This window comes from Glandiceps talaboti, chromosome 15 (assembly GCF_964340395.1).
Source record: "Glandiceps talaboti chromosome 15, keGlaTala1.1, whole genome shotgun sequence".
Lineage (NCBI taxonomy): Eukaryota > Metazoa > Hemichordata > Enteropneusta > Spengelidae > Glandiceps > Glandiceps talaboti.
The window spans coordinates 21,932,151-21,954,668 of NC_135563.1; the positions used below are offsets into that span (position 1 = coordinate 21,932,151).

A 22,518-nucleotide genomic window follows, 5' to 3' on the forward strand; every position below is an offset into this window, starting at 1 on the left:
ATATGATATGATATGATATGATATGATATGATATATGATATGATATATGATATGATATAATATAATATGATATGATATATGATATGATATGATATGATATGATATGATATGATATGATATGATATGATATGATATGATATGATATGATATGATATAAAGAATATAAACGAAACGAGATAGCATAGCCATAGGTCTTAGGTTTGATGTATAAAATGAACATAGCATAGGTCTTAGGTTTGGTGTATAAAATGAACATAGCATAGGTCTTAGGTTTGATGTATAAGATGAACATAGCATAGGTCTTAGGTTTGGTGTATAAGATGAACATAGCATAGGTCTTAGGTTTGGTGTATAAAATGAACATAGCATAGGTCTTAGGTTTGATGTATAAGATGAACATAGCATAGGTCTTAGGTTTGGTGTATAAGATGAACATAGCATAGGTCTTAGGTTTGCTATATAAGATGAACATAGCATAGGTCTTAGGTTTGACGTATAAGATGAACATAGCATAGGTCTTAGGTTTGATGTATAAGATGAACATAGCATAGGTCTTAGGTTTGATGTATGAGATGAACATAGCATAGGTCTTAGGTTTGACGTTGTTAATGTGATGTTAGAAGTTACAATGACTCTCCAGAGCCCAAAGCTTATGAAAATACTCGTTTTAGAGTGAAATGAAATTCCCCTTTAATGTTGCCAAACGGATTTACCTCATACCGGTAGCAAAGAATCAAGTGCAGTGGAGTGAAATAAACATTCTCTTTTCTTCTTGTTGTTCTGACCCTGTTTTGAAATCTAGATAATACAATCGATACAAGGGTGGGTGCAAAATATATTTGCTTTTGACCGTTGAAGTTTTGTTAAATATAATGTACGTGCATTTTCCATTTTTTGAATCTTACATTGCTATGAATATTCAAGAATTTCTAGGACATTGTGTTATTTTATGATGATTCAGAGGGCACCACCAAAACCTAGTATCACAATACTACAGAAGTGTTTGCATTAACGACACCAATGTTAGCGTGCATTTTATTAAATCACAAAACTGTCTCCCGAGTGATAAAATAATAATGAAATGTCACTTTGCAATTTATCAAATATGAAAAAAAACCATTGAATCAACATCATCTAATAATCATTCATTGAAAAATTAATTAACACTTATTACCTTTTCATTACTTTTGACAGCTGATGGATCTCAAAGAAAGTTATGCGGTCATTTATTTTCCAGAAAGTACACAAGTCTAAATTTAACAAAATCAAAATTTATTGTAGCATGACTGCTTTAAGTGGTCAATTGACACGTGATATCGTGAAATCATAATTGACAATGACATTATATGCATGCTGTGAGTGACATCAAGGGACAGCTATTACAGTTTATGCTAATGTAGCTGTTGCCTTGGTGACTCCAATGCCTCATATGCTAAGCGACAAGTGATGACTCTAGAAGACGTCAGACTCCAAAACACACCCATTTTACCGAACCCTAAAATCATTTTCTCATAAAAGTTCGATGTGGATAGTATTGCTGCTGGCCAGTCCTGCACACAAAGACGTTGTAACAAAACTTATCACAATGTATCCAAAGCTCTCAGCTTCATTACGCCTGTACATTTCCATTTTGAGTGTATGTATATTCCTAGTAGGAGGTAAGTAACCATTAATTCCTCTAACATTTTTCGGGAATATAGAAAACATACTTATAGAATATAGTTATCTAGATATGCTTCTAGAATTAACGATACCTCCATACATTAAGGTAATCTTCTTTTGAGGATATTCTAAACACTCTTAATTATAAAAAACAACAACATTTGTTTGCATATATTTGTATGACAATACTACTCGCTATTTATTTGTAGGTATCCAAGGGTCAATCGAAGAATCGTTACTCACCAAAGAACTCTTCACGGATAGCACGTACAACACACAACTTCGCCCGGTGCGTCATCATAACGAGACAGTTATGTTGTTGTTTACCCTGGCACTCAACATACTCCTGGACGTTGTAAGTATCAGAGCAAAAAATCAATGTTGATCAAGAACCACCGACTAGTCACGACTGTTTGTGTACCGTTATGGTGAAATAATATCCTAAAGAGAAAATCACTGCACTGAAATTGTATCGCTGTCAGAGTTATTGAATCCTTCTACGATATAAAATGTAGTATAATTGTCATAATTGAAATGGTTAGATAAGATAGATCGTAACACGGGACGTTTTAAAAAGGAACGGTAAAGATTCCCGGGATATCCTCGTCGATAAGGTTATTCATGACAGTTCGTATCATTGCAATTTGAAATGCATCGACCTGACAGCATTTTTTATTACTCGTATTTTATAATGTATACATTTCTTTGTGTACTCTGTTCCCTTTGTAGTTATTGACATTCAATTAATATTAGATGCTATTACAATACAAATAACTCTAACATTAGAATCCATTAGCGTTTCCATTTCAACTTTTACATTGCGTAAGTCACCATTCCATCGATGTACTTATTATCTTCGGTTAGTCGCAGGATTTAGTTACATTTTTCGTCCACACTAACATTCTCTTTAGGGACGATCGCACAATATCGCACCAGCTCAATAAACGAACATCGTTTGTTTAGGGCAAACCCAACCCCCTCCCCTAAACGAACATTCACAAATGCGACATCACACGTCCATTATGTACAGCTGTAAAATCGCAATAAAAACTAATTGATTATGTAAGCTGAAAGAACTTGTCTTATTTTGGATTTCTCCACCAGGATGAGAAAAGACAAACAATGTGTTTGAGCGCATGGACATATCAGGTAATCAAAAAGTATATTTTTTGCTATCACAGTTGTCATTTCTCTGAAATAACGGACAATTTTAAAACCGTACCACTTCATTTAAAACTGCGATGGAAATAATTGTCACTCTATAACACAGTATAGGCTAAAATATTTCTATTTATTTTATTTTATTTTATTTATAAACGGCACTACATAAACAATGGTTTTCAGACAGTTGCAAAAAAAGTACCTTCATATATTATAGATAACCAAACAGCTTTAAAGGTTAATAAGAAATGGTCTAAACTAAATTATTGTCACTCCATAACCAACTAATCATTCGCTATTAGATAGAATATACCTCAGGACTTATTTCGCTTGCAATTTAAGTTGTTCAATGTTACCCCTGAATATTTTTCTTGATTTTAACTGAAATTTAGTAAATAAACAAAATAATAGTAACAGTTTAAGGTTTCCATTTCCCGGACACACACTGCGTTAACAGCGAGGATTTCTTTTATCCATATGTGAATACATATGTCATCCAGCAGTTCGAACAACTTAGCACACATCAAACTTTGAAATCTTTCTTTTTTTATAACAGGAATGGACAGATCCTCGTCTTATCTGGAATCCTGCCAACTACACTGGCCTCAGCAATTTAGTAGTTCCTGGTGATTGGATTTGGCAACCGACTATATTGTTATCAAACAGGTATAATTGATTATTTGGAAGATTTATATCTATTGTATATACTGATTGTGTATGAAACCATGTCACAGCTGCAGTATGCAAAACAATGGAAAACTACTGCAGTAGCTCTATATGTATGTATGTATGTATGTATGTATGTATGTATGTATGTATGTATGTATGTATGTATGTATGTATGTATGTATGTATGTATGTATGTATGTATGTATGTCTGTAAGTACATTTGTATGTATGTATGTATGTATGTATGTATGTATGTATGTATGTATGTATGTATGTGTGTGTGTGTGTGTGTGTGTGTGTGTGTGTGTGTGTGTGTGTGTGTGTGTGTGTGTGTGTGTGTGCGTGTGTGTGTGAAAAGATGGGACTGCTGTACGATCATTATCTCCGGTTGGTCAAATATCTAGATAGGCATTCTTCACAATTCCCCTCTTAATTGTTGAAAAATTTAGAAATTGATATGTTTTGATATTTAATGCAAATATACTGAGAAAATTTGTAAAGTTTTGACAGATTTCACCAAATGGCAGTAGATTGGTCCAATATTTTCAGTTTATTATAGGGGAGACAACCCCCTCTCATACACTCCCCCTACCATGTCCCTAGTGTAGGGCCGCATCCCACTGTCCTCTCTACCTGATATATTTATATTAGTTCTTGTGCTAAAAATTCTAGTGAAAACCATGAAATTGAAATTATTAACACTAAATGTTGTCTATTATTATATATAAAATCCGATAGGCACTTAGATTTAATAAAGAGGAAGGTGCATTATAAATCTCGCATGACAGTGAATGCTAACTATAGTTGCTGGCTTAGTATATTGTCAAATGTGAGAGTTTCGGGGGTGGTCACTGAACGGGGAAGGGGGAGGTTACTAAAGTTTTGTGAGCTAGGCAGGATAGGAGAGGGTGATTATTCAAATTTTTTTTATGATTCTTTGCCGATTCGTCCGACCTCCAGGCTCGGATAATGACGTCACTCATCATTATTCAACATTAGTTCCTTCGAATATTGACATTTTGACTCATTAGATAAACTTCATAATGTGTTATTTGTCTCTTACAGTGCAAACGGTGACTACTTCTTACCAAAAAATACCGAACTAACTGTACAGAGTGATGGCACCGTTATAAATACGCCACCCGCCATATTTGAAACACCCTGTCAAATGACTATACGTTATTTCCCGTTCGATGTCCAAACGTGTCGGTTAGTATTTACGATATGGCAGTACGATACGCAACAGATTACGTTCAACAATGGTGAAAGGATGGGATTGAAATCTTCTACGAAAAATTCCGAGTGGAGTTTAATGGACTCGTCAACTATCATAGCCAATTATACATCAGAGAAATGTAACATTAGTTGGAGCACCATGACGTTTGAATTAAAACTGGAACGAAAACCATTGTATTACGTCATTAATATTGTTATTCCCTGCCTCGTGATGGCGCTGTTGACCTGTCTTATATTCGTTCTTCCTTCTGAATCTGGTGAAAAGATGTCTTTCAGTGTTTCAATGTTGATTGCTATCTCTGTTTTTACTCTCTTGGTTGCTGATATCATGCCGGAAACGTCGAAAAGTGTGCCACTAATCGCCCAGTTTTTACTCTTTGACATGGGCTTTGTTGCCAGTTGCATAACGGCCAGTATTTTCGTCCTTAATGTGTACCATCGTCCCAAGAAGGATCTAGCCATGAGTTCGTTGGTGAGAAAGGTATTTATTGAGCAGTTGCCTTACTGGTTATGCATGAAACCATGCCCAACCATGGTCCACAACGACGCCAGTAGCTTTGAGAAGAAAGTTCTGCCTCTAGATGGCGCTGAGCAGGTCCTTAATGGAAAAAGCGCATTTGCGTTCAAAAATGTTGCTTTTGAAAATGGAGATGAAAAGACAGAAGTTGCGAGTGATAGAAATGAGATGTCGACTACTCCAAATAACAGCAAGAATAACATTGAGGAGATCCTTGCTGAAATAGTGTCCATCAAGAAGAGATTACATGGGGACGATAAAGAGAAATCGGTAAGTTATACCAAACTTTGATGTCACCAAAATACTGCTTTCAAACAAATTTAAACTTAGTTTTTTTGTACAGTTGTTCATTAGTTGGAGATTATATATTCATGCTTGCTGCAACGTCATCGTTAATGTTAGAATACATTTGTAAATTTGCTGCCATCGTGTTTAAAGGAAGTGTCGTGAGTTGACGAAATTGACAAATTTATCCATCCATCCATCCATCCATCCATCCATCCAATTCCATCCGTCCGTCCGCCTATCCAAGCAACCATCCACCCATCCGTCCGTCCAACCAACCATCCATCCATCCATCCATCCATCCACTTGACCCCACTATTCGATTATAAAAATATTGAACATTATTCACGTAAATATTGTTGCTATCGAACCACAAGACTTACAAATATTGCTCTATAAGTTTTTTTTGTCTTTGACACTTATTTCTAGATGGAAGAGGATTGGAAATATGTTGCCATGGTAATGGACAGGTTATTTCTTCTGATCGGCTTATCCACGTATATTGCTGGTATTCTAGTGATATTTGGACCCGAAACCATAGCTTAACCAACGAGGTTTCTATTTCGGTGATCTACAATAATTATTTATGTGACATCTAAAATGTATAAGCTTACGTCTGTCAAATAAATTGTTCCCATTATTAGAAATGTTGATCAGTTAGGCTGGGATTTTTATTTAACATCACATTAACATTGAGTCTGTGATAAGAATTTTACAATACTTACAAGTGCGTTATCAATTACCGCTATTTATTATCTTTATCATAACATTTGATCAATCAAGAATTGTACAAAGGTATACTTTTACATTTGCAATTAGCATTCTTTATTATACTTATTTGATAATTTATGACAATTTCCAATGCAATATTTACAACGGTGATATTTACACAAACAAACTAATACATGGCATGATAGAGGTGACTAAAACATCAACAGAAATATAGAACTGTAATACGACATTGAATGACCATTCTGACAAAATTCTGATGTAAAACATGATGGAGGAAATATCTTATTCTATCGCAAGGAAATGAGTTTGATGTAAATGTGTTTGGTTACAAAGTAACAACAATTTTAATTGTACGATTAGCTCACTAGTAGTAGTAGATAATTATAGTAGTAGTAGTAGTAGTAGTAGTAGTAGTAGTAGTAGTAGTAGTAGTAGTAGTAGTAGTAGATAGTTAGAATGCTACCATGGCAAGGCTAGTATCAGTTTTGCTGAAATCGACGCAGACGAAATTCTTTATTGCAACGTATATACTCTTATATGTGACGGTTGAGAGCTGTTACAATGTCACACCTTCTACTTAAGAGATGCTCAACAATTCAAAGTAAAACAAGTCTGGTCTTATTTAATGAAACGTTAATTGTTTTCCATTTAAGAATACGAAAGAATAGGCCAAGTTTACCATGCTCACAAGTTGACAAACAAATCTGGCCTTATTACTTGTCTCAAAAGTGTAACTGCAAAGCAATAGTGTGATCATCGGTATTCCACTAACATGGCAATGACACGATAGGTAAAACTGATACTTGCATCACCAGGATAGTACATTGTTAACAAAATTATCAAAAAAGACCTATATACAATGTAATATACAATCATGCCATCCTACCAAACCATTATGTAAAGTTTACTATTTGTCTTATATTCTATTTGTTTCTAACTATATTTAATTGTTAAATTCCTAAATAAAAGCTAATATAGGAGACAGCAGACTGTTAAATGGGTGATGTTTCAGAAATCTACTTTAGTCTGTAACTGACAGTGAATTATAAAGAACCTCTCCAAGTTATTAAAGACAAAAGTGGAGACAGATTTAGAAATACTAACATATCAACTTTAATTAGATTCAATTATGCCTGAATCTTATTAGTACAATTCATCTATTGCGACATGTGTCTTTGATGCATGTACACGTCAGTAGCCTCACTTTCAAAGCCTACACACAACCCCTATGTCACTGTAGATAAACTAAGCCTGTATTCAATTCTACATTGAAATCTCAGATAACACAATAATTCCATCAACCAAATGAATCGTGTTCTTGTATTTTTGAAACTACTCAGAGTGAGGTTCCCATAGTAACCGATCCACTCCGAGATGTTAGAGTTTCTGTTCGCTTTAAGTTTTTGGCAAAGCCAAGGGCTCGCAGAAATGCAGCACGGAATTTAGTCGACATTATATTATAAATGATGGGATTGGCCGATGAATTGATATAGGTTAGAACCCGGCAAGAAATAACAAGACGATAGACGCCCTCTATGCCGAGTTTCATCTGCTGTTCTGCAGTGCCATATTGGAACCAAAGACTTACGATGCGTTGTGGTAGTAAACATAGAAAGAATGTTACAACTACGGCAATTAGCATGTAAACAACTCGTCTTCTTGTTTGTTGTTGTGCTTCATATGGGTTTTTCTTCGGACGGCATGGACTGTGTTGAGGCGTTCCATCACTGTAGCTGCCATTCTCTGTGTCTTGTGCTACCAATGTATACATTTGTATTGACTGCTCTTCATTCCGTGGCTTAATTATCTTTCTTCCCAAACTTGAACTTGTCCTCCCGTTGCTATGGATCATTGCTACGCTACGATGCAGGGTGTAGGCAACTTTGAAATACATGACTCCTAAGACGATGAGTGGTAGAACAAAGAATATGACAAAACAGGAAATGACGTAAAGTTCGGCCAGCACCGAATGTATGTATGTCCCACACTCGTAGAGAAAAGCGCCATCTTTGGAGTAGTCGTAAGCGGTATATTGTGCCATGAACACGTAAGGGATGCTCGCTGCACAGGACACTGACCATATCAACACACAGAGTATTATACTCCTTCCAGGGGTTATGGTATACTTAGCCTTCAGTGGGAAACAAATGGCCACATATCTCTCAACGCTTATGAAGACTAATGTCAAAACCGATGCTTGAGCCGCAGAGTATTCCAGGAAAGGGACCAATTTGCCTGTAATGTTGAAATTTGAATTTGAGAAATTGATTAATATTAAACTAAAAGTAGGTATGTCATTTTGTAAGTGAAATAAAACGATGAAAAGGATATCAGAATCGGTTGATGGAAATGAAACAAGTCAAATGTCACAAGTTGTCTAATAATTTTTTTTAAAATACCGGTCACCATCAGACAATTCTAAGATATTGAAAAAAGACATTTATTAGACGGAGCAAAACTTTGTTACAACAAGAAAAAATGTATTAAAGTCGTTTGGAGCTATTGTGAAATTAATTAACTATGTGAGCAATAATATCGCATGTTTGCATGTTTGGTAATTCTGTTCTTATGCTGTAATGAAGCATCCATACACCAACCACCAAATCAAACTATTGATAACTGCTTGTTACCCGCTTTTCTTTTGTTTTACTCGGGAAACGATTAAGAAGCTACATTCTAGATCTGATATCGAAATTCTACGAGTTACTTGATTACCGGTGCTTGAATGAGCATTCTGGACTACCACTAGAAACGTTACTAGCCTTTTTAAAGGGTAACTTTGAAGAACAATAAAACGACGCCATTGATTATTCAAAGCATAATTCTTATGTGTAATCAGAGCTGCTAATAAATAAACTTGTTCATGTAGTGAAAGTGTTGCCTGTGGCTGATACATGTAACAAGGACTGACAACGCTCGCGGGTAGCACGAATTAATATTTCGGTAGGCTTTCAAATACAAGCAAGACCAAGTTGTTTTGTCCATTTAAATATACAGAGACCACGATAATGCAAACTATATCGATGGTATGTAATTTGCTTATTTATAATCGTATCTCGTTCTAACTTATTCCCCCTTCTCCATCTTGTACCAATGGCGAACTAGTCTCTAGTAGTTTGTATTAGACTCTGGTAGTAGACTTCATCACGATGCTTACGATATAATTACACTCATCATGAAGTGATCAAATAGCAGCTTCTCAAACGTTCAAAGAAATTGTACGCTAGCTTTTATTTAAGCGTCCCAAAAGTGTGTTGGACAAACATTGAGTTTGATGTGCGATTTCGTCCAGTACCACACAATACAATGCTAATCACGAGGATTGCAGTGATTTATCATATAGCATCGAAATGATATACAATTAGGTCGACGTGGTCATAGTGTTTTTATCTATGAATAACGTTATCTGCAGTTCACAGTCACAGGTGTGCAATACATGGAGAAGTGACTGCCGTCCATATGCTTCTCGCCTCGAGGTGTTTGTTTTAGCTCTGTCAAAGCTAATGCTTATATTACATGCAATTCTAGAGCATTTAAAGGTGTTTAGAGATAGTCGCCAATGATAAACGTCGCTTTGTATCATCCATTCTCCCAATTTACCACTTATCCCCGAAAGCAAAGGTGTCTAATGGATAATTTGTCGTCTGTCTGTCGTCGATCTGGAAAAAGTTGATTTTACCAACTTTTCAGCTTTGCAAAAGCGACATCTATTCATCCCTCCATCCATCAATCATTTATCCGTCCCTCCCTCCTTTCATCCATCCATCCATCTATTCATCCATCCATCCATCCATCCATCCATCTATTCATCTAGTACGTAATGCTACAGGTAAACATATACTCTACTTCTTTGACATGCAGGCGTCTTTCGTTAGGATAATCACCAAGCCCTGACTTTCAATGTAGAAAGGCTATAAGATAAGAATTACAAGGATAGGTACACAATAGTTGATCAAACATGCATTGTAGGATATGATATCCTGTTAATGTTCAAGGAAATTGTATTATGACCAAGAGTATCCAGATGCGACGTTTATGACAACATCCTGAGTAAATATATTTGATCATCTTGAGTGAGTAATGCCGGATGGCATAGCAGTCACGAACCGTTGACATTACAAGGGAGACTTCATGACTATTACTGATGGCCGTGGTTGTCTTTTACTAAAGCGTCAAGAAAATTACCTTGTTCTCTTTTTTCTGCCGTGTAATGTCTGTGATATCGCTATCGATAGAAAGTGTTGCCAGCAATTGTCTTGAAATACGGGTTAGATTGAAATCTTTTCAATCAAACTTTAGTGAAGCTCAATGGATATCCGACCAAAGTAGCACAAGTACAGGAGTAGTCATTGTTTTCTATTTACATGTTAGGTGTAGATTGACCAATAAACTATCACGACGCAATGCAACGCCAATCTCACTTCTAAGCTGACACGTGTATTGCATCGTCTTTTATTACAACCCCAAATTGAACGTTTACTCTTTCGGATTGGGATGTTATTTACCCTGCTTACGTCACCAGATTATATATTTGACCCTCATGCAAAAATGCCCATATTGGCGGAGTATAATGTCAGTTGTTACACATGTATGATTGACCTGGTTGTCCATGCACACAAACGTTAAAGTTGAATTTTTCTATCAACTTGGACAAGGATCTCAGAAATAAATACTTGATATTTGCCATTGACTACGTTTTTATTACAACATTTCAGAAGGTCACATAGTATTAATACTTTGACCGATGTGGAAGTTTATCACTTCATATTTGGATTTCAATCAAGAAAAACCTGAAAAAACACCACCAAGTCTGAGTCTCAAGGAAGATTACGAATTACAAGGTTTATGAGGGCAACGTTAAGAATATCATAAAAAAACAGGAACACACTAGTTTCGCGTTAAACCTAATCTGTACACTATTCATTATTCACATTCATTTTGGGGTTGAAAGTTAGGCTAAACATGGTACTCGTACAAAACGTTATAAATTATATGCATGACGTAATTATCCGGATGTTTTTCTTAATTAAGGGTAAATTAACAAAATTAATGGCCAATGACTCATCCCGTTTTGATTTCAAAAATAAAAGGTCGATGAAATATAATGAGAATTAAACAAAAGAAACCCCAACACTTCAATTCACCATATTCGTGCAATCTATGTATGAATATATCTCGCTGAAAAGTGAGAGTCCTTGGGTATTCTATTTTCTATATAAATATCAGCATTTGTTAGTCGCAGTATTAATACCCAGTGATGATTTTTTTCAAAGGTTATCTGTCGACGTTTGGTAAATGCAAAACACGCTGGTTGCAAGAGATCTTCAAGTAGCATCTGTTGTGTTAGTGAAATACCACCCATGTACATCTTCAGAGATGAACTGAGCTGCAACACTGCGTTTGAATTGAGATTACATCAAAGGTTCTCCATAAATCACCGTAAGTGTGGTGCTATGTTTCGGCTTGCTTTTATACGATTGAAATCAACTAATGCACAGAATATTAAATTGTGACTTGCAAGTTGTTATTACCGGGTTTCGAAAGAAAAACATCTGTTGTGTATTATAGATCAGTAATTATATACTATATGCTTTACTTGGAAAGTATCCATTCATCAACGGACTTCCATGCACTATATATAGTCTACAATTGGAGTAATCGTTCTATTTCCTTCACATTTTTAGAGGGATTTGATACCTACAAATGTAACCTTTGCAAAACTCTATGAGAAATTTATCTTTTTAATATATCTTTTCGTGCAGTGTTCCAGTACTTGAATTACTGTGATTAATATTTTCGAGTCATCATTAGGGTATGGTGGCCATTTGAATTGCAAGAGTCAGATTTGGATACTTCTTACTTCTCACGAAAGACACTTTACGTGGAAGGTTTCGATATAGAATAATACCCAACTCAGTGTAGACTTAGATAACAGAATGTAGATACTGTTCAGTTGAAGATGAATAATTGTACATAACTGATTGTCTAATATGACAAGATTGCATACTTCGACAACGTCTTAATCTATGTACTCCTGTACGCCTCAAAAGTAGCTCTTGAAATAATTTATCCCCTCATCCCTTACATGTGTATTTTTTCTCTCAAAACTATATTTGTGAGATCTTACTAACATTCAATTTGTTACATTTTCTTAGCGTTACAAGTGTCACATTTTCTTAGTTATGGTTACGACCTGCGGGTATATCACACAAAGACAACGTAGCGAACCGGATCGAGACGACAAAATGTAGCAGTGTTAGTAGAATTTTAATCAAGCCGGACGAAGAAATGTAGCAAGGTTGGCATAACGTTTGTTGAGACAGACGACGAAATGTAGCAAGGTTGGCATAACGTTTGTTGAGACAGACGACGAAATGTAGCAAGGTTGGCATAACGTTTGTTGAGACAGACTACGAAATGTAGCAAGGTTGGCAAAACGTTTGTTGAGACAGACTACGAAATGTAGCAAGGTTGGCATAAAGTTTGTTGAGGCAGACGACGAAATGTAGCAATGTCTTTAATAGTAATATTTCTATCTCGCCAGACGATGCTCTATTCCAGATCACGTGATTCTAATCGTAACCTGTTACGTACTCCGCCGACTGATGAAATGTGTAGCTTCCATACAAGGCGTGATACAGGACTTGTTTGTTAACATAAATAACAAACGGATGTCTTGCAGATCAGATGCAAAATTGATTTCGTGGATCTTTGAACATATATTGTTAAGTTCGCCCAAGTCTTATCGTATGTCAATTGTAGAATAATGCGCTTATCCGTTCTAGCGTTATAACTTCCATGGAAGTTTAACTCTGTGTACAATTAGCATTAAAACTCAATGTGGTTGCCAAAAATGCAATTTATTTTGTAAATTGATCAATTCATTGAAACTGATTGAGTAAAGTCATGGAGGCATAAGAAATTCTAAACGCGAGATTAGTTTTATTTCTGAAAGAATGGTACTCAATTTTTTGTACATGAACATGTGTAGGATGACTGAGCAGGAGTTACAATTTTTGAAAAGATGAAATAACCCACAGGAATTGGATATTATGAATCAATAAAAACAGACCTCAATCTGTTAAATACTAGCATTGGAAATTCTATGTCACAGAAAATCACTGTCTTATTTTTTCCCGTAGCTTTGAATATTTTAGATGAATAGCACGAACCTCGTTCCCATAATTTCCTTCAGATAATACACACCTTAGAAATACTTATGCTGTTACTTTGTTCAAGAAAACGTCTCATTTGAAATCCATGAAATACATAAGAGGTCACAGTGTAATATTTTATCCAGATCAAACGGTATATGAGTGAAGGGGGAACAGTGTTAAGATGTAGGGGATAATATCCTGAGGTTGAGATGTTGACTTCAGTTCCGACAATATCAGTAGTGTCTAGCAGCATTTACACCATAGCCGTAATCCGGTTTCAGCCAAAATACGCAAGTTAGTAAAACATGAAAGCAGAAAAGTGTTTCATCTATGTATATACAAAGTCTGTATCGATTATCTCTTCGTCGGCGCCGAGCAATTTTGATGAGCATTTATCTATTTATTTCCAATTAAAGCTACAAACAAAGCATATTAAGTCTAGTGAAAAGTGTACCTAAATGTACAATATTCTTTGATCTTGTCGATTTCAATAGCATAAACAGAATCTTAAGTTGTCTTAGAAAAGGTAGCAGAATAACAAATTGGGAATTACGTCACGCATTCTGCATTGATTTAAATATGTCGGCGCCAGGTCTTTCTCTTGAATCGCACCTTCCTCTAGCACACACATTATTTGAACATTTTGTTAGAATGACACAGCATGAAGTAACAACTTAAGAAGAATTATACGTATATGTTGAATTTTAACAAATTTAGCTCTGATAATACACTTCTTTTTTGTTATCTTTGTATCTCTGTATCTTTCTGTCTGAGCTGCTTCTTTACCATGTATCATCAATTTTTCATATCATAATGTATTATTTATTTACTCTCCCATTGATTATGAGGCACCGTGAGTATGGAATAAACTAAATGGTTAAATAATTGCTGCCTATTAACATAGGGGTTCCATTTCATACTTTGGAGTACATTGATGAAAAATACATGTACATGCAACCACACACACATCCCATCCCACCCATCCCATTCCATTCCGTCCTATTTCACAAATAGTCCTATTTCACAAATAACAAGTAACAGTGGAAAGTATGGGCATTCAATTATTATTAACATGATTTTAAATGCGTACGTATATGCATGTACGTACGTCGACGACCTTCATTTATGTGTTTCATGCCTAGACTATCGTTTTTTGGTGAAAGGCATTTAATTCTTGGGCTATTCAACTGAACGAACCGTCATTACGATGATAGAATACGTGACAGTAACCATTAGATAATGAACGCGAACATGAAACAGTCCGATGTTCTGATGAAATCATTACGGTGAATGTTATATACACCGTGCGTTATTTTTAACACGGACATTCGATTGAACAACTAGCCACGTGGTACTTCAACACTCGCCTTAATTGCACTAAGCAATGCGACAATCAATACTAAAGTCGATGGCTACAGTGTAATGATGTGTACATGTCAGCAACAGTTGCTGTAAACGAAATAGCGTCAATGATAAGTAGTCGACTAAATAACCAAACTTTCGTTGTGTGCATAATTTTGTACAATTTATTCTAGTTAATAACTAAAAGTTGACAATTTCTACCGCCTTGAAATGTTATTCATATGCCTTAATGCCAGCAATGAGATTGATTTGTGACAAGAAATCAAAACTGACTCATACACAAAAGTTGTTAGCATCACGACAGAAATCTTTAAACAGCGTACTATTTTTGAACATAGTCGTTCCATAATAGGTGCTTGCAAGTGTAACTTTTTTGTACAAGCGTAAAATTCGACAATTGTCGAATCTTCGTAATAGCTGCGTTATCGTATCCTCTGAACAAAAACACATACACGACTTGCTCGTAGTGAAATTATTTGACTTTATATACAAAAACTATAAAAACCGAAACAGATGGAAAATTAATGCAGATATTTAGAAACTAATCATATGAAGGTAATAAGCACTAGGGAATCATGAATATTTATTGTTCACCTAATACTTTTACGCTGACTCCCATGATGCAACGCTGAATCAGTGCCAGGACAATGAATGTGAAACAACTTTCAATTTGGTGTTTTTCCGAAAGGACCTTTAGTTCCTGGAGCAGCATTGCGATTACATGCAACACGGTAAGAACTCGTGTCCTATTTAAACGTCAAACCGTGATGATGGAGAGTGAAAGATATTCTTTGAACAATAGACCCGACTCTTTATTCTCGATCTATAACCTAAGTGAATTCCTTATCGTCATCACTAATCTCAATAAATCACGGAACTTTAAGCGGTTCGATATACCTCAAAGGGACATGTACTGAGTTCGCGGATATTGGCAAGAGTTATCTTGTTATCAGATATGCCATTGGTATATTAGGTAATTATCACATTTCGAATTTGTTCAGACGAGTAGTGTTCGGTACGTTTGTTTTTATGTTGAACTTTGTTTGATCCATAGACAGATAGGTCCATGTTAAAAGTAAATCTGGAAATACAGTAAACCATAAAACAGCTTGTTACATGGGTAGGATTATGTTGGTACAACTAAACCAGAAAGACTATAAAGTTTCAATTAGGCGTCACGATGTTTTTTACTTCGATCTCTAACACAACCTTTTTTTTACTAATTACAAAAACAGGAGACAGACCTAGATAGCTACACACATATAATGTTATATTTGATCTAATTCTTAACACCAGTAAACCGTTCTGATTGACTCTACCTTATTTCATGCGATAGTGGTGTTGATTTGTGCTCAATGAGATAAAAATATAACATTTCATGTGCATGCGTGCTATTAGTGGTGCTTTTATTTTGTTTGAATGTGTAATTCGTAACAAAATAAACGTTGTAGTGAGATCTAAAAAAATCCGTAATGCCGCCTAACTGTAACTATAGTCACTCTGGTGAAGTAATTATATATGACACGAGCCTTTAAAATGCAAAATGAAAGTGCCTCAGTGGTTGTTATATAACCATTTTAATAGCAATTCTACACCAAAGACATCAGAAATATGCAGATGTACATGTACGGATACTAATTATAGAAGGCGTCACGCGCACCAATTCCGGGGGGGGGGGGGTCCGGTAAGAACTACGGAAATGAGAGCCTGTCTGTGCATTTTAACTGAACCTATGCATGCCAATGCTTGCCATCTTATGCCATCGGTATCGTTCAAGTCAGCCGCAAATAAAGAGAATTTCCGTAATTAGAATTCCTGGACTTTCCGGATACAGGCTGAACATACATGTAACGGAAACGAATACATTGATTAGCGTTTTGAGAGTTGATTCTCCAGGTAGGCTGGAAATTTGGTATGATATGAAGTGATTTTATGTAAATGACACTGTATTCAGACAGTTTTCATCTATTCGCGACCGTCTTCACAGAATATCCCCTTTATAAAGTCTCTCCAGACATCTAGATTGGTAGCAATATGTCTTAGAACGCTTCTTAAGAGAAGTCATTGGAAGAAATAAATATATTTGAAGGGACTTGAATGACACTCAATTCGATGTAATGTTTCATGACGGAGTCCCTAAGTTAATATAGTAAGTTCAGTGAAGTAATTTCTTTCGAATAAATCTCAGGTAAAATAATACATAATAATAACTTATTGTCAATGGTTCTAAAGCATCTGACATCTACAACAGCTTGTTGCAGATCCTCGACAGAGTGTCAATGTGAATATACCCATAAGATAGGTTGTGATTCCATGCATCTAATCTCCCCTTTTAAAAGATATGGCTATATTTTTTTTTATGAATATCCAATAGTTTAACGGTGAGTAGGCAAGTGTCTTTACATGTTTAGTGAATTGTCAATAATTTATGTTAATAAAGGTAAAGTTGTATAAAACACATTAAATTGTTAGTCCCTTTGGTGATTTGTATGCATGTCAGATATTGGCTTAATACGACGTCGACGCCTTTCAATATGACCATTCCTATTGGTTAGAAATCAGCTTTGGGAATTTGACATCGGCTGAGTGAAATCTTTCATGATTATGATGTATATACTTTTCATATGGTAATTGCTAGACTTTTACATCGATCCTCTTGCATTTAGCTTCCAAGAACTTCACCAGTGGTAATTGTACTGAGAATAAATAGAATGCATTTGAACAACTTTTTCGACAACTAAATTTTGCTGGGACTTCAAAAATCACAGATGTAGAGCTAAATTTCTTGTATAATATTCATGAAATTGTCAGTGGCGTTAATTTGACCTGATCGCACAACATCACATCATGTCACGTCACATACGTGTAATTCTACCAAAACTATGCTGTTCATTTGTACACTCTAGTGTCCTTTTCGTACACTTGAAATCTTATCTTTTCACTCGTTATGAAGACATGGCTTTTCTGTTTACTTTCAGATTCATCACAAGATTAGAAATCACTGCATTCAACTCTGGTTTATGCAGCTTCCTACTTTCTTTTCCAAGTTTGGAATTTTAATGTTATTTTCAGATTTGATATAGATAATACAGTGAAACCATCAAATAACAACCCCCTTCTTTCCGAAATCCGGGAGGTTTTGCCTTCAACTACTGTAGCTCTGGATTTCTACGTCGTGTCGAAACCCCATAGCGTATAAATCCAGAGCTAAGAAATGGGGCATCGTATCCATATTCTCGGAGGGTGTTCTGAAAAAGTACCCCCTTTTTACGATTCCACGGACCTAGATGGCCTACGAGATGCGAAACATCCATTGGACCGCGACCAAGAAAACATGTCGTAAATTGTGATATTGCGATTCTGAAGAGTCACTTTCACGGTAGTCATGCTCGCAGACGGTGTACGCGTTTCGCTCAAGGGACGACTTACTCCGTATGCAAGCAGGACTACTATCACGGCAGAGTACCATCTAATTTGGATGAAGAATCATTGAAGTTCAGCGTATCATGCACCACTTTTTAAAATTTGATGTAGACACTGGACGTACGTACTCTCCGAAAAGACACAGCGAGAGAGGGGTTAAAAAGGTGACACGAGAAACATCAGTGAAAAGTGGGATGGACACCGAAAACACTGGACATCGCGTAGACGTCTACTGACTGCTCGAGCGCTCTCTTCAACGTTGATAGCGGCATCTTCTGATGGTCATAAATGCTTAGCATTTGGGACTTAATGTCAACAATTTACTCTGTTCGACAGACCAGACGTCAGTGTGTCTTAGATACCACACGAAATTGTAAAAGTGTGTAAAGCAGGATGCTTTGAAGAAGTCACCTCCGACTAACGCATCTTTTGATGTGTTCTGTGTTAGAGTAAATTGTAGCATAAAACGTCAAATGCTAAGCTCTTATGACCAGGATTCAGTGTGTCTCAAACAAGGATTGTGTGTGTCTCAAACAAGAATTGTGTGTGTCTCAAACACCCAAATGCTAAAGTTTTATGACAAAAAGTGTAACTATATACGTTTTAGATTGTATTAAAATGTTTAATCACGTTTTGGTATTGATTCCATTGAGTTTATAAATTTAATTTGACAAAAAAACCTTTATATGCCATTTGATATTATCCAAGCTCTATGATACCATTTGAATCATTTTCAAGATACTTAATCAATGTGGCCCACAAGCCAGTATTAATGTTCTCTTTACTAGAATATAATAATGAGCCACGTCTCTGTTGGGTTTCCTTCCTATTCGAATGTAAAGAGAACACGGCACCGAGAGTATACTGTCTGTAATACTGAAATAATTTGAAACCGTTTGTGTACAAACGTTGTTTCGTGGCGCAATTTGACATCAACGAGCTACAGAATTGAAGCAATAATCTTTTACCCCTGACATTTTCACAAGAGCTTGATATATAATAACACTTGTGTGAGTAATTTGTGGTCGATGGAAGATGAGTGTTTGTACTCCACATTTCAAAACGTTCCATTTATATAGGAATGACAATTATATTAGCTTCATTTGTACAAATATTCACCTGAGTAATTTAATTTGACATTTTACTTACAATGCTAGCTAAAAAGGTTTCATCGGGGTTTCCTTTGTATGCTGTGATGTAATATACCATTTTACGTCCTCCACAAAAATAACATTTAAAAGATGCCATATTGGAATAAGTCGAGATTATTGTAATACTTTGACACTATTGTAAATAGTCGTTTTCTTTTGAGTATGGCGGGGTGACGAGGACTTATCGTATTTATTTATTTATTTATTTATTTATTTATTTATTTATTTATTTATTTATTTATTTATTTTCATTTTATTTACTTTCAATTCTAACCTGTAAAATTGTATATTTTGATTACCAAACCATTACTGAATATGAAACTGTTGTGTACCTGTTGTTTAATATATAAGTTATTTTTTTATTCTTACGAGGGAACTGAATTCCACATTTGCATACAATCGGAGTATCTTTGTTAATTTGATAGATGAATTATTCTATCACTATTGAAACCTGAGATATCGTTCAGTATTTGAGTTCTGTATACAACACAATAAAACACTAACAATACACAGTGTTAGATATTATTCCCCAATATTTTGTCTTCGTTCAGCAAAGAAAAATACGGGTGACCTAGGGGGTCCTTGACAATACTCATCTAGGGACCATAGGTCACGAGTATTTTCCGATTGAATGAAGTAATATATTGGGGAATAGTATAATCACACCTCCTCGAGCATAATTTAGGAAAAATAATGGCAACTTGGAACGTTTTGACTCATATTTCGAGATCCGCAAAACCAGTGACGTATACACGGGTTATCGTGACGTAGAACAACCAGGGTATATAATCAATATTTTATGTTCAAAGACAATAACTTGGCTTGTGTATGGTATAATGACAGTAGAACCACGCCTGCATCTGTAAACCGACAACATACACACCCACACAGGCATTCAACAGAAAATCAAACCTTGCTGGCGACGACCAAATGTTCGATGAGTGGCCGTCTAAGTAAACAATCAATCACATCGATATATAACATCGCTGACATTTTATAAGTTGACAGTGATTCCATCGAATTATCGCTTAAGATGCCGCAATGAGAACACCATTACATTTTTGCATTCAGTGAGATAATAGAGGAAAACTTGCAGCTCAACTTAATATATTCATAGCTTGCAAGGGGAAACGTTTAGTCAGCACCTTCTGGATACAATCGATAATTTCATGAAAATGATAATATTATTTCGGGGTATCAAACTATTGTCATTGAAGATTCTGATGAAAGTGAAGCTGTCAGGAAAAGGTTGTAGCCAAAACTACAGGGTTCAATAAACTACTGTGGCATTAGACTACCGGGACAGTTGAATGCATACTTTGACAAGACCTTCAGTAATCTTTCTTGAAGTGACATCTTTGAAGCGCAAAAAAAAAATCCTTTCATCTCCGAGGCGTTTGTCATGTAAGATGTTGGAGTGTATATGGCTTGGAATCATTATTTGCACATTCGAAGATGAAACATGACAGTTATTTAACGTAATACTCAATGGAGCTTGTCTTCAGTATATTTTGCTATACTTGATGTAAAATTGCACAGACGGAGAGACAGACAAGGAAAACACACGCACGTATGCGTGGCATTAACTAATACCGGGCCTACAGTACTGCATGAATATTCCATACCATTTTCATTTCACTACAAGTTACAAGGAAACAAATGTATGGTTAACGGTACATTGTAGATGCACCACAAACTCCATGGTATAGATTATTAAGACGAATGATGGACAACGGAAATGAGTTTCGGCGCCAAACAGTTATGTTTAATAATTCACACTCGTTAGTTTGCATGCATGATTAAGAAATGTGAATTAGGAGTAATACGTGTTTAAAATGAAAGACTAACTATGCCGTTGAACAACACTTTATCAGTAAATTTAGAATAACATCTCTTTGGATGTGTTTGAAAGTCAAGAATGAAAAAATAGATAGCTGATATTTCAAATTTGATTGCTGCTAGTGGGACCCAAGGCAAATTTTAGCACTGCTTGCACGAAAATAAACTACAAGTTGGGAATGTAACCGCCATATTACGTACTAAGTTTGTGTTGGTTCGAATCTATTTTAAAATACATGAAATAAAAGCGAAACCGTTATTGGTGTGATTAAAGAATATCCATTTTTTGTGGTAGTTTTTATACATGAAATATTAGAATGTCACAATACAATGTAATACTTACACATTGCTTCTCCTAACAGCCATGGTCTAATGACGTATGTCTCAAGAAGTGCTATCGGCATACAGAATACCAGAACCAGTAGGTCGGCTACGCTTAGATTAACAAGGAAATAGTTTGTGGAACTCCGCATGTCCTTATTACAACAAACAACTAAGAGAACCAACACGTTACCAATAATACCAAGCAGAAATATCACTGTATACACGACAGTTGCAATGGTCAATGTTACAGTCGAGAGTCTGTAATCTAAAGCAGTTGTATTGCTGATGTTGGTGTCGACCGCATCCATCCTTTGCTCGGTATAACGCAATAAGCGTTCTCTCCGAAAGTCGTATGCGAATACTGTCAGTGCGAGTGGATGTGTGCCGTTCTAATACTGCCTACCTTAAATACGTATTTCAAATTAATTAATATTCAGCAGGCAACTCCTCAAACGTATACGTCAGCGAATATGATTTACGAAAGGTATGAATATTTTATGCTAAGCCAGAGTTCTAGTTACCCGTAGTAATTGAGTACAAAAACGGTTTGATTTTTTGATAAGTTTCTTACCTTGGCAATCTTTTTAGTTATCTGTCCACTTTATACTCTGTATTTTAGTCTCCCTTAGCGTAGGTCAAACTTAAAGTTCAAAAGTTTAAAAAAAATTAGTTAGAGCTTCATTGAAGGGCAAATTTTCATTGCCAAAGAAAATGGAAAGTGGCAGCTATCATATGCTTGTTACATTAACAATAAGGGGAACAAGACTATTTACATTAATATATAATTTTCAATTTTAGATTTATTGTCTAAAACTGTGCTGTTCACATCAATATATTATAGGTTGGAAATAATAACACGCAGAGATGACTTGGATCAATAAACTATGAATATTTTAGTCATGGCTTGGATTGCAGACTTAGTAGGATATTTGTTATGGCTTAAATATTGATCAAAATTCAAAATATTGTAGGGTCATAAAATAAATTTGTGGTTCAAATA

General features: G+C 35.6%; 2 protein-coding genes across 2 annotated transcripts; one reads left to right on the plus strand and one right to left on the minus strand.

The window, feature by feature from the left end:
• The first annotated feature begins 2,684 nt into the window (after positions 1-2,684).
• On the plus strand, positions 2,685-6,076 carry LOC144446339 (neuronal acetylcholine receptor subunit beta-4-like). Its single transcript, XM_078136085.1, has 4 exons — positions 2,685-2,811; positions 3,380-3,489; positions 4,558-5,515; positions 5,960-6,076. Exons 1-4 carry the CDS (start codon positions 2,785-2,787, stop codon positions 6,074-6,076), a joined length of 1,212 nt encoding a protein of 403 aa, XP_077992211.1. The 5' UTR covers positions 2,685-2,784.
• Positions 6,077-7,598: 1,522 nt separating this feature from the next.
• LOC144446340 (growth hormone secretagogue receptor type 1-like) lies at positions 7,599-21,826 on the minus strand. Its single transcript, XM_078136086.1, has 2 exons — positions 21,538-21,826; positions 7,599-8,497 (listed from the first exon to the last, which is right to left on the minus strand). The coding sequence occupies exons 1-2, from the start codon at positions 21,824-21,826 to the stop codon at positions 7,599-7,601; spliced, it is 1,188 nt and encodes a 395-aa protein (XP_077992212.1).
• Between the last annotated feature and the right edge of the window lie 692 nt (positions 21,827-22,518).

Bases quoted from the DNA above. Each gene is read 5' to 3' on its own strand.
- LOC144446339 (XM_078136085.1), top strand. From the start codon at position 2,785: ATGTGTTTGAGCGCATGGACATATCAG. The intron at 3,490-4,557 runs GTATAATTGATT...TGTCTCTTACAG, and splicing joins ACTATATTGTTATCAAACAG to TGCAAACGGTGACTACTTCT. The intron at 5,516-5,959 runs GTAAGTTATACC...ACTTATTTCTAG, and splicing joins GGGACGATAAAGAGAAATCG to ATGGAAGAGGATTGGAAATA.
- LOC144446340 (XM_078136086.1), bottom strand. From the start codon at position 21,826: ATGGATGCGGTCGACACCAACATCAGCAATACAACTGCTTTAGATTAC. The intron at 8,498-21,537 runs GTAAGTATTACA...TCAACATTACAG, and splicing joins GCTGTTAGGAGAAGCAATGT to GCAAATTGGTCCCTTTCCTG.